General features: G+C 36.4%; 1 protein-coding gene across 4 annotated transcripts in view; it reads right to left on the bottom strand.

The window, feature by feature from the left end:
* Positions 1 to 13,806, bottom strand: part of LOC134543535 (formin-binding protein 1-like) — a 244,063-nt gene that overhangs the window by 15,769 nt on the left and 214,488 nt on the right. For 2 of the 4 annotated variants that reach the window (XM_063388376.1, XM_063388377.1), the window contains exons 8-10: positions 3,313 to 3,440; positions 636 to 911; positions 102 to 224 (exon numbers count right to left, since the gene is read on the bottom strand). In XM_063388376.1, the coding sequence (XP_063244446.1) occupies positions 102 to 224; positions 636 to 911; positions 3,313 to 3,440 (527 nt within the window). The remainder of the gene's footprint in view (positions 1 to 101; positions 225 to 635; positions 912 to 3,312; positions 3,441 to 13,806) is intronic. The other 2 variants (XM_063388378.1, XM_063388379.1) reach the window with 1 other exon arrangement.

Below are 13,806 nucleotides of genomic sequence, written 5' to 3'. Positions count from 1 at the left end.
TATTTTGTTTTCAAATTGTATTTTACCTGAGTGAAAATGGCTAAAATGAGTTTTTTCAGAATAATGTTTAGGCATGAGCCATCCCAGGCGCACACACTTACCCATGAGAGGGAAGTGGAGTGCCAGGTGCCGACCGTTTGTGGTTCACTGTCGGGTTAGACACGCTGGAGTCCGAAGCTGAGCGGCTCAGAGAGTCCTCCTCGCCTCCGGACCCACCACTGTTTCTGAGAACACAGCCATTTGTACATACAAATAGATTTATGATCTTATCCTTATTAAAAGAATAACCTTGTTGGTCAATCCATAAAAAATGCTCTGAACTTTTATATATATGACAATACTAGAGGATACTTTAGGAGTAGCAGGGCATAAAACTCTAAAATTTAAAAGTTCATTTTTTAATTTTTACCACAGGGCATTTTTCATCAGACTAGAGAAGGCACTTGTTAAAATCAGAATCATAAAGCTAAAGGGAGTAAAAGAATTTACCTAAACAGTTAACTTGGTGGTGTAAACGTTGTTACTTCTTAAAACAAAGAACCTGTAGATTAAATTTTTGTAAATAGGAAAAAATGTACAATTTTGCAGTTTCATTTCCAGTAGTGGGACTACACGGGCGGACAAGTGTTCCTCACCTGTGGTGCCTCTGCAGATGCCCTCCGTTGAGGTGGTGGGCTTGGACGACAGACTTGCTGCGGCGACTAGGCGCACTTGGGGACACAGACGACAAAACCACGCCGGTCTTCGGAACAGTGTTCTCCGCCTCCTCCAGGAAGCCCTGGAACTTCTGCAGCTCGAGGCGCAGTTTGTCCAGCCGGTGGCCACACTCGTTCAGCTGGCCCTCTATGGACATGGGGTCGCCGAGGTGCGGGTTCTGCTCGTACACTGCCTTCATCTTCATCAGTCCGTCCCTGCACGCACCAGCCCATAACACTGCAGTTATCACAGCAAACACATCCTACATGGCTAACTGCATTTTCATTCTTCCTTTCCTGGCAGTATAACACACAAATGTTAAATAAAGGTTTTAGTACATGTTTGAATAGTACGCACTACTTATGCCATTTATAGTTTACACTGTGTGTCGGAGAAAATGTGAAGAACAGACAAAAAGAAATACACAAACACACAGGAAAACAAGCCAAAATCATCCAATGTCAAATGTTAAATGCATCGTCATTGCAAAGAATTATGTGGAAGAAATTAGTGTTGGAACAATGTCACAGCACAGATGAACCTGGTGGGCTGACAAAGGTGAGAGAGTTACAACAAAATCAGTAAATACAGACAAAACAACACAAACTTGAAAAATACAGCGACAAATATTTGACATAGGCTGATTTTGGCTTGTTTTTCTGTGTGTTTGTGTATTCATTGTTTATCCTTTCTTCAAGTTTCCTCTACTCTAGGACACACGGTGTAAACTAATATATGGTTTTGAATCTATCTTCCCCATTTCAAGAATCATTCAAAGAAAATACTTATAACTTTGTAATTGTATTAAATATCAATACACTATAGTAGTAGTATAATTTAAAGTGTTCAAATACCATGATTGTAACGCACCAATAAGCAAATATATAGTATATAAGTATTTTTCTTTCGTTTCAACACAGTACAATATACCACAGACTTCTTTTGAATCACTGAACGTATGCCACAAATTATTGTAAACAATTCATTAACTCCAGAGAACTTAAGACAATAAAAAAAACTTAGGGTAACAGCATTTATCTAGCAACAAGTCTGTAAAGGCCGTTTGAGTGTGTGCTATTGTCGCTGCAGCACCCAGGTTGCTGCACCCATGCAAGAACTGCCACCTTGCAATGTATTGTCTCTCACCACACACCTCACGCAAGTTGAAAAGTATTTTTGGTGGCACGGGTTCAGTAGAGTTTACAGTGTGTGTTTAGCAAGCTCTAGGGATGCTTGTTATCGGGCTGGTGTTAGGCCAGTAATTAGAAGCTATGCAGAGATAATGTTCTGTCGCTAAGAGGCTAGTGGGAGCAGAGTCCAGCAGGCCACGAGCCTCACATAGTCATGCGCAGGGCGGATGGCACTCGCGACAGAGGTCTGTGTTCGAGACTCAGCTAAAGTGGGAGCACCCAGCGACCCGTCTATGTACAAGGCTGAACAGTGTTCAGCGAATAAACGGCATTACCTACTTAAATCACGAACTCTCAGTCCAATCCAATGCAGAATACCAACTCCTACCCTATCCCTTTCCTTCCAGTGGAAATACTGGTGGTGTCAGATAACAAAGAACGGCCCTCTTGCATTTGATGCTGTCACAGCAGTTAATAAAAACTGGTAATAACTTTTTTGGTCTAGTCTAACATACCAAAGATCCCATACTTATACTGTTTACAACTTCCCTGAGTTCTCCTTATGCTAATAAACAATATTCCCTGTCAATCTATTTTGCACGATAACACAAATATACAATACTAAAAATATGTATCAAAACACATTTGACCACACGTAAAATATCACATTGACCATAAAATATTCTACAACACAATACACAATACACAACTGTTATCTTTTCTTCAATGCTATGCACCCAGCACTACCAGTAGCAATAATTTTTTTTTTTTATCAAACTTTGAAACCATACATTATTGATTGTGACCACAAAATCAACACACAGTTGATTGATAATTTTTTGTTATTTTGTTTAATTAATTAAGAGATGGGTTTTCAAATATACATGAATTTGTGATTAAAGAATAGATTAGTTTTAAGACATTAAAGAAACACATAAGTATCAAAACATTACTAATCCAGTTTGGTAATTAACATTTTGTCAATTACCATGAGTTTTCCAGGTATTGAAAAGACAATTTAAATTCTCAGTTTCCCAATTTTTACCTGTCTGCGGGGAAATAAGGTAAAAGGCTTAAATGAGACAGCTGTCTGGCAACCAAACTGCAAGCACAGCTTTGTAACACCATACACCATTTTGAAAACAACATTTCCTAGTGCCATCCGTTTACCAACATCAGTCAAAAAAAAACTGAATAGAAGTTCTTGATGGAAAAAATGTGTGTTTCAATAACCACTTTTGCATTTGTAAATTACTGTGTAGAGTATTAATATTATCAGACCGTGATTTGTTGCTATTTTGTAAAAAAATAAAACACTGACGTTACACTGAAGCGAGCCATCAATGCAAAGACTGCACACCCGGTCAGTTTTTGGCATGCACACACAATCTATCTACAGGTCAACATCACCCTACGCTCCTGTTCTATCTAGCTCTCTACATAAGCCAGAAAGCACCTTTACTAAGGCTGGCTCAAGTAATCTCACCTTGCTGCAGTTTCCTGTTGTATTTTTGCAGTGATATCTTCTATTCTGAGAGTTAACTTTTTTCTCCTCTGATTAGGAGGCAGATCACTATAGTCCTCCTTATTTTCCCCATATGCAGAAAAATTGTTCTGAAACACAAAAAAAAAATAGTACAGATATATTATTTTAGCTGTAGGATCTTAAGACCCATACTTATATTTCTTGTAAATAATACACAAATGTAATATGTTTGTTCTTCTTATAACTACATTACGGTATTTAAAAAACATTAAAACATTATTTACCCTTTTTTGTAATTTGTCATCTCCCTTCTTCAATACAATGCAATGTAAAATATTCTATCAACATTTGTGAAAGTAAATATTTCCTCTTGAAATTCATACATGTATGGTTAGTGTATATACTGTTCGGTGACAGTTATAAATGGAAATGATTTAGGGATTTGCTACTAATCAAGGTACGTAATTAGAGTTAAATAAGGAATTAATCATAGAGAATGAAGTGCAATAGAATGTATTAGATGGGGGTAGTAAATGGAAGTACATATCTCAAATAAACCCCAATACAAAAATCTTCATGTTTTATACATGGCATATACGTAGTATACAATTCAACACACAGACTGAAGTTGAGGCTGAGTAGATGATATAAATATTTTATGTGGAAAAATCATCTTGAATAAATAATAAAATAGATACCGTCAAATAATGTTGATAAAAACAATAATATTAGCATATTCACTCTTAGCAATCCCATAATCAGTGTTCTATGGCTAAGCAGACACACATCTTCACTACTGATCTAAAATTAAATTTATTGCAGATAATCTGACTAAACTCTATACCTTTAACATGTATAATTCAACTTAGGTCAACGTATACATGCACTACAACTAATGTTTAAAAATTGCATGCATATGGCCTCAAGCAAACTAAAAATTACAACTAAGAAACTATTACATCTTCTCCTCACTACATTGCTACATAAATTTTTAACAAAATAAGTCGTCAGACTTTATAATTGATCCTACAAAAAAAATTAGATGAATACAATTGTCAAAAACTATTTTTATTAAAAATTTACTATTATGCTATAGAAGCAAAGAGAAAAATATTTATGTTATTTAATGAGACGGTAATTTTGTTAAAATGCAAATCAATAAATTTCCAGGAATTATTTTTTATATAATGCATACATGCACAACATATTGAGAACTAAAATGAAGAACTCTAAAATGTTCATCTGTAGAAACTGCTAAAGACAGTCCACATGAAATGCCAATAAGCTTCCAGCAAATACTTGTGCCAATAGTAAATTTAATAATAGTACATAGAAAGTAATGCTGATTTTGGTTAATACAAATGCAAATGTTTTAAATACAGTTTTACATAAAAATGTCTTAAAACATAATGGCAATTCAGCCGAGTACACATGACTGAACCCAATTTCACTGTCTGTAAAAAACATAAGTTGCAGTAAATATATAATAAACAGCATGTGTTTACTTAACAGCAGATTTCACAGTTTGGAAAGAACAATCCAAACAAAACTTGGCAGGTTAATCAACTGGGAGTAATACTTTACTTTGCATCACATCACAACTGAGCAAACATAACTAAGTATGTCACATTCGACTGAATAGAATGTGATCAAATGCATGCGGCTGCAAAACTGAACACGCAACTTCATCTGCATGTGTCAAAGTCAGTGCTTACTTGATGAGCCGGCCCAGTGATACTGTAACCAGGATGTCTCTCTCAACCAGCAGCCAGGTCCTCTTTCTCTTAGGCTACTTGGGTTACGCTACATCCGATTATTCTGAGGCAGTGTTACTTTTACTGGACAAAATAAACAATATTAATGTAATATAATTTAAGGAATTTAATGATTACGGTCTGTGTAGTAAATTTTTTTGAAGTACGTTAGGCGGATAATAAGAATGGATTTACATAACATTTTAAATCAAGGGAAATATTCTAAGTAGCAATACTGTATGGATACAAGCCATACATAAATATCTATATATGTTATCTCTATGCAAAGAAATGTGATTTAATTGAAAGCGTTTCTGGAGAAAGATGTTATCTCTTTGCACTATACAGTGAAACCCCTCAAATCCGAAATAACTGGGGCTGTAGCCTGTTCGTATTTCAGTATGTTCAGATTAGCCGAAAACTATCCATAACGTAATAACGAGACCTCGTTACGGTATAGGACTGTACATTGAGCGAGACAGGCTGGTTTTGGCGCACCGAGGGAGGTTAGTGACCTTGACTCATGAGCAGGCGGCGGGGAGGTAGCTGATCGTATAGTCGTTTGGCAGGCCTTCTCTGAAAATAGAATACTACTCTAACAGTCTTGTAGTTAGTCAGCTCCCATCTGTTCTTCTGTGCGTGTCTCCTGTCACTGCACTTCTTTATTGGTGTGCTGTTCTTTCTGTTCGAGTTGCGTTGTTATTGGCAAGCAAATGAAAACATAGTTCTTGTACTGTAAAACAAAAACTGAAAGCTTTAAAGCGTTTGGACGCTAGGGAAAGTTTGACAAAGTTGGCTGGTGGGTTTAGTGTTGGTAAAGCAACAATCAGTGACTAGAGAAAAAAATGTGTCAAAATTGAACAGTTTTGCAATGTAACAGTGAACGCCATCACGTAACAGTTTTCATAAATGACAAATTTGATGCAGTTTTTTTTATGGTTTTCACAAGGCGACAGAAAGGAGTGCTTATTAGTGGTCCACTAATTCAAGAGAAGGCATTACGTCTTAATGAACTAATGAACAGTGATTTGGTCTTCACTGCTAGCAACAGATGGTTGGATCATGGAAGAAAAGGCATGAGATTAGACAACTGTCAATAAGCGGAGAGAAGCTATCAGTTGACACAGCTTCTGCAGAAGAATACCTAAGCAAATTTAGTGATTTGATTTCTTCAGGAAACTACTCGCCACAGCAAATTTAAAATACAGACAAGACTAGGTTTAAATTTTAAGTTCTTCCCACTAAATGTCTTGATTCAAAAGAGGCATATTCTGCGCCGGGTTTTAAAATGTACAAACAGCATATTACGGTTTTAGCCTGCAGTAACGCAGCGGGATCAAACAAGCTTCCATTGATAGTGATTGGTAAATCTGCCAAACCACGAGCCCTTAAGAATATGAATATGAATTCTCTCCCTGCGTATTACAGGAATCAAAACAAGGCATGGATGACTAGTTCTCTTTTTAAGAAGTGGTTTGACAAGCAATTTATACCTTCAATGAAAAGGTTTAATGAAGAAAATGGACTACCACCTCGAGCTCTACTTCTGATAGACAATGCCTTCTCACCCATCAGACATGCGGCTGATATGCAGAGACATAAAAGCAGTTTCTCTGCCTCCCAATGTGACATTGCTTCTGCAGCCTATGTATCAGGGTGTTCTATAGGATATAAAACTAAGCTACCGAAAAACGCTCTTACGATATGGATATCTTATTGAAGAAAATTGTTCTTTTTCTTTCCTTGAGAAGCTGAAGAAAGTTACAATAAAAGACATTATTTACTGGGTTGCAGAACCGTGGCAAAATACAATTGTAACTTACTGCCGAGATCTTGGAAGAAGCTTTCGCCTAGCCTCGAGTTCAAGGAAACACCTACACCTACACCTGTCACACAAGACGATAACACTGAGCTCCTTCATCTTGTTCAGCAAGTACCAGGTTGGGAGGATGCTGGAGAAGGTTGTCTAGAGGAGTGGGCTAGTGACAGTGAGGAAGAAGAAACTTTGACAGTCAATGTGACTTATATTGATGCTGCCTCTGCTCTTGACATTGCCTTGAGTTTCGTAGAACAACACACAGCAGCCATGTCAAATGATGTCATGTTCATGCGACACTGGCGTGCAATTGCCTCCACAGGAAGGTTTTCGTCATTTCAACAATTGAAGATAATGGATTTCAAGTGAAAGATTAAGTAATATTTTATGTGTTTCTATTGTTATTTCATTGTTTTTGCAAAGTGATTACCCTAAAGAATTTCAATAACCAACTTTTAGTGTTTTTCAATCCGTATGTACACTCATTTACACTTTGTTAGGTATGCTAACTGTACTTCTTAAATAATTTTCAATTGATTATGGAAAATAAGGTTTCAATGTAGAATATATATATGTATATATTAGGGATGGGTCGGTCCCGGTTCTCGGTTCTAGTTTTCAGTGGTTCTCGGCGTTAATGACCCGGAACCGGCGTTGTTGTAACTTCGAGTCCGGTCATTTACATGGTCATAAACACATGTGCAGGTTACAAATTACTGCATTATTTGTTGCGCATAATGAATTATCTGCCCATCGACATAATTTTTAATTAACATCTTGAAATCTAAGAAACACGAAACAGTATTTCTGATAACCTTTTCAGTTTTCAGACATAAACAATAAACATGAAACGTATTTATGTGCATGATCGTGATGTAAACAAGAGTAATATGTCCATAGATATCTATACAGTTGTGTTCATCACAAAGACCTCACCTATGATTTTATATAGTTATTGTAAAAATGAAGCGCTTACAGTGGAAAATTCACGAAACATCGGCAAGTGAGTAGTGAGATTGCCGTGTTTTGGAGCTTATCTATGGCTGTGAACATTGCCGTGTTTTGTCACTATTTGAGGTTATAAAAAAAAAACGTAAATATAAATAGCGGAAATGACCTATATATTTTATCCACAGTTTAAAATCGAAACTCAAAAGCTATCTACTGTTCGAATTGTGACAATTTACAATTAATTTATCTGTGCAAAAGGCACAACTAACTTTATTATTTGGAAATAGCTATTTTTCATTAAGGCGCGGTACATTTTTTTGTTTGTGTCAACGTGACACGAAATGAAAATAAAGTGGTAACATTCAAAACATTGTATTTTCTTTAAAATGTCGGTCGTTTCGGAACATTTTTCCATTGACTCCATGGACAGTGAATATGCATTATGCAACTACTGCAAAAGTCGCATATCCCGAGGTTCTTCTAGGTCAACTTCAAATCTTCATAAACATAAAAAAAAGCAACATCCCAAAAGACTGCGAGTAGAATCTGTGCAAGCTGGCCCTTGTTTTTCAAAATCTGGTTCACAAGCATCTGTTACAGAATTTGCACCAAGTGAAAGCTTGACAAGTTTGGCAAATGTGGCAACTGCAAGCACGTCCATGTCTACTAGCTCAGAAATGTGCAAACGGAAAAAAAGGGCCTCAGTATCGGATATCTCCGAAGCAGCAGACCTTGACACAAGTATATGATAAAGCTACTAAATTTAAAATTGATGATAAAAGGCAGACAAAAATTACACATCTTGTTGCAAAAATGGTGTGCGAGGATGGCCAACCCCTCAACCTAGTTGAGAACAGAGGATTTAAGGAACTAATTGAGCACCTTGAGACTCAGTTTACAATGCCAACCCGAAAAACACTAAGCAATGTTATTGTTCCAGCCATGTACGAAAGTACAGTTAAAAGTGTTGAAGTCCAGTTACAAGATGCAGAGTTTGTTGCAGTATGTAACTACAGACCTGTGGACATCAGTGGCAAACACTGATTTTCTAAGTGTAACTGTACAACAATGGAATTTGTATTGCACCATGTGTGTTTGGAAGTTATACCGTTCCCCGAAGTAAGCCACACTGCAGAAAATATTTCCGAATTCATCACTTCTTTGTTAGAAAAATGGGGACTTCTGCAAAAAGTGGTGGCCATTGTGCGAGACAATGCCCGTACCCTTGTTGCTGGGTTATAACTGTCACCTTTCCAGCACACCTCATGCCTAGCACATACCCTGCAGCTGGTGCTCAATGAAGCTTTCTTGAACATTAAAATTATCAATAACTTGGTTTCTTCAAGCAAGAAAATAGTAGGCCACTTGAAGCACTCTGCACGTGCCACCAAGGTGCTGAAGACTTGCCAAATCACTGCAGGTGTGGTGCAGCATCGACTTATTCAGGACGAGCCCACAAGGTGGAATACGACACTGCACATGTTCAAGAGACTGCATGAGCAGAAGAAGGCAATATTATTGGCTTGTGCAGAGCTCAATATACCAGAACTGTCTAACTCTCTGTGGACCTTGATGGAAAACATCATACCTATCCTCCAGGTGTTTGATTCTGTAACAATCCACATCAGCTCAGATCATGTGACTGTTGCAGAGGTGAGTACATATGTGTAACCTATATTTAACATTGTCTTGTAATTTTCTTCTACTATCATTCAGTGAGTGACTGGTTATGTAATTTATATTTAAGGTCATTCCCCTTACCAATCTCATTGAAAACGAGTTACAAAAGCCTGCTCCAGCTGGTTCTGGATTGCAAGGACTCAAAAATGACTTGTTATCCTCCATTAAATAAGGTTCAAGGATCTTGAAAACAGTCAAATTCTGACGTCTGCAACATTGTTAGATCCATGCTTTGAAAGATGAAGCAAAATGTGAAGCTGCTAAAATAAGACTGTTGGAGGAAGCATTAGGTCTACAAATTCCTGAGAATTTGGTAAGATTTCTTTTCTTAAATTATAATTAGCCTATAAAAAGAGAACTAACATAATTCACGCTCACAAAAAAAAATTTCTCCATTAAGTTATGTGAGTAAATTTTTTTATTTTTTCAGGTATCTGGAACAAAAAGTGCTACAATACAGTTGCAGTCAATTCGAGTAATTTGATTTGGTCACTATTTACCCATCAAGTTAATAGTAGTCGGGATTCTGGTTGTGGTTCCATGGCAGAACAGCTTCAACAGTACTTCAATAAGGATAACATGCCACCTGACTGCTCTGTCACAGAATATTGGAAGAAAAGGGATCAGTGCAAACCACTACAGACACTTTAAAAAAAGTACTTGTGTGTGCCACCTGCAACAGTTTGCAGTGAGAGACTCTTCAGCACTGCAGGATTTATTTGCGACTCCAAAAGGAATCGTTTAGATCCAGAGAGAGTGAAGATGCTCATTTTTTTGAATAAAAATCTAAAATGAATTTAGTGTGAAATACTAAAATGTTATATTTAGCATTACTTGTTTAAACTGTTTAAACTGTTTAAACAGTACTTACACATATTTGCTCACCTTGTTTGTTTTTAAGGAGCATTAGTAAAATTATTATTTAAGATTACCTACCATACTGTTTTAATTTAGCTGTTAAACAAAAGTGTTTCAATAGTTGAAACCAAATCCTAAAACAGAGTACTGGATACGAGTACTGGAACCGAAATTTAAAGTTTGGAACCGGCACAGAAAACGGAACCAGCATTTTTTTGGTATTCGACCCATCCCTACCGTGTGTGCGTGTGCGCGTGCGTGCGTGTGCGTGCATGTGTGCGTGCAAGTGCGTGAGTGCGTGTGTATGCATTCGTGTGTTTGTGCATGCGCGTGTGCGTGCGTGTGCACGCATGTGTGCATGTGCGTGTGCGTGTGTGCGTGCGCGCGTGTTTATGACTAAATAAGTTTCTCTTTTTTGCATGTGTTTTTCAAACTTAAATTTTTTAAAAAAAACTTTTTCAGATTTCCACGGTTCGGATTTCCACGGTTCGGATTTGAGGGGTTTCAGTGTATTGCATTATGTTAGTGTATACTTTTATTTCTCATTTTGTCTTTGGCAGCAACTTCAAAATTAAATTTTTATATATTTTCATTTTATCAATGAAAAATGGAGGATTTCGACTGTTATAGTGTATGTAAATTTATGCAAATTTAATTATCTAATGGCAGTTCATGCTCTCCAAATAGCAATAGTGTCATTCATTCTCTCTCTTAGCACTGTTACTCCTTAGTGGGCTAAACAAATTAACATATAATTTTTCTCACAAAAATAAGAAAAGGTTGAGTGATATTGCTTATACAGTTTCTGAAACAGGAAATCTGTTTTATTTTACATCAGATGCAGGGTGTAACAACAACCGAGTATTCTTATACTATGTTGGACGATGACAATATATAGTGCGCGAAGAATTCAGCGAAATCGCCGAAGTCGTCCAGCTACTCTGTTCCAGACTGACATCATTGGTTAGCTCTTTCCATGTGTAACAGTCCTCATCCAATCAGGGGAGTTGCAGGTACCAAGTTCCAATTTCCTAATCTTCAATAGTAGTTGTAGCTTCATATTGTCTCACTATCCTGGACGCTGTTGGGATGATTCAAGAGGTCCAAAAAACATCAATTTTCATCTCTTGAGCTACAAAAATACATCTTGGTGTGCTGTTAAATTTTCGGGTAAGTATGCTAGTGCGAAATGAGTGCTTCAATTTCGACAAGACTGTGTGACCAAGCAGTCGGCAAGGTGGAAGCCAGCGTGCCCTTGCTACGGTCATACACTGGAGGGCATGCGTTCTCACTGGCATGCGTGGAGGAATATGTTGTTTCAGGAAAACTACCCCAGGTTTGGGTACTTGTTTATTTTATGCCAGATTCTGCAGAAAACTTCAAAATAAAAGTGAAGCCAGCTGATGTTTAGCTGCCCTTGAAAACGTGCGAACTACTGTCAGTGTCAGGTGTTCCTATTGTAGTGTTTGCAACATACCAAGTACCTCACGAGTGGTTAGGCACGAGTGCATGTTTAGAATTTTGGCAAGAAGAATCTTTTCTTGTTCAGTAAAGAATGGAATAAATGCTATTGTGTTTATTTGGCCACACTTTCAATAGAAGCAAAATATCACCCTCTCTTTAGGACTGTGACAGAAAGGCTAGAGTCTGTCGACGAGAACTGTTGCTATTCTTTTTAGAGACCTGGGTTACATAGGTAAAATTTTTGTATTATGTGTAAAATAGTTGTAATTTGTATTGTAAAAGGCTGTTAAAATTTTAGGAGCACTGCAAGTTTTCTTTGGGAGAGCAAAACCTGTAATGGATTTTGCAAACACATTTTTAATGCATTTTAAAATTGGTAAATGTGCAAAAAAATAAGTATTGGTAAAATAACATGATGTATTTAATATTTAACCTTTTAATGTTAATGCAGTATGTATCCTATGATATTCTACAACATTATGTTCAAAAGTGAGGATTTTGTCTGACGAAAATATTGTTGCAGTAAAATTGTTTTCTCTAACTCAAAATAAAGTACTTCTTAATAGCATCTTCCTTCAACCTTTTTGTTTAGTAATTTACATACTTTGTTCTTGCAGACATCTGTTGGATGAAACAGCATGAGTAATTCTGCAAAACATTTATGTTGTCACATAAAATTAATTTAAAAAATGTTGTACTTTGTTGAAATGCTCCCAGGTGTTCAACTAGTGATGGCTTGCTCTAAGGATGAGAAGCTACCACAATATTCTTATTTAATATACTGTCATATAAATGGAAAATAACTGATTAGGCATATCATTCTCAGCATACTAAATTTGCTGGGTTTATGTTAATTCTGGCACCAAAATATATATTGCTTTACATTACATCAATAGACTCAGTTTTCACACTATAAACTTTGGTCATAGAGTTTATATGTAGGAAAACATTTGTGAGTGTGTGAATGAGATCTAGTTACAAACTTAAATGATAATTTGATGACAATGGGTTGGTTGGGAAGTAAATGAAATTACAATACTTATTACAGAAGCAATACAATATAGGTGAAACTAGAGGTGTAAGTTACTTTACACTACTGTATTCTTTTTAACTTATGTTACAGAATAAAATTTTAGTTTTTAAAAAAATTAATATAATCATTGTAACTTGTTGCATAAACTGGTACTAGTTACAACTTAACAGAAGTCAACATTACAAACAAAATTTAATTTGTTGCTTAAAAAAAAACTCAAATATGATACTTAACATACCAATCTCAACACTGTTCATTAAAATGGTCCGATGTGCAGAGACTAATATTTCTTTATTGTTTGTAACAGATTTTTAATTTAGTTCATAAATCAGATATTTTCAAAGATTAGCTTTGACAAGCTCAACTAACGCAGATTATTTATAATAAGTACCATTTATGTCAGAGACAATATTAGTGCTTCAACATCAGTGTAACTTAATTTATTGTTCCCAACTTTTAAAAAAACTGCCTTGTTGTTGAACTTTAACTTTGCTTTTAAAACTTCTTTTGCAATACTTGTAGCTAACCGCAATATTGCAGATCAAGGATTACAGCCTACCTTGTTTACTTTTACAATTGGTTGCATTGTAAACTATTTCTTGCACTTTTTTTACCATTGGTTCAAACTAGACTTTAATAATTAGTGTTATTACGACAGCAGAAAATCAGTTCGGTGACAGTGGAGTTCTGCCTATGACTCCTGCATCACCCTCTGTTTGTTCTCCCTGGGAGAATGTGTTCATTTCCCTTTCATCCACTACGGCCACCCTTTCCACTTACATTTATATTTAACACATCTTTGAGTTTATGAACAAGTTCTAGAAGCTACTGTGTTGTGTAGGAGCAGTGATGGCATGCAGTGCAAAATGTAGCCTCAATAACACTAACTCTGAGAAAATAAGATATACTACTACAAAGACAGGCATTTAAAGCAGTTT

Source organism: Bacillus rossius, chromosome 1, assembly GCF_032445375.1.
Source record: "Bacillus rossius redtenbacheri isolate Brsri chromosome 1, Brsri_v3, whole genome shotgun sequence".
Lineage (NCBI taxonomy): Eukaryota > Metazoa > Arthropoda > Insecta > Phasmatodea > Bacillidae > Bacillus > Bacillus rossius.
This window is presented reverse-complemented; position numbering and strand designations above follow the sequence as displayed.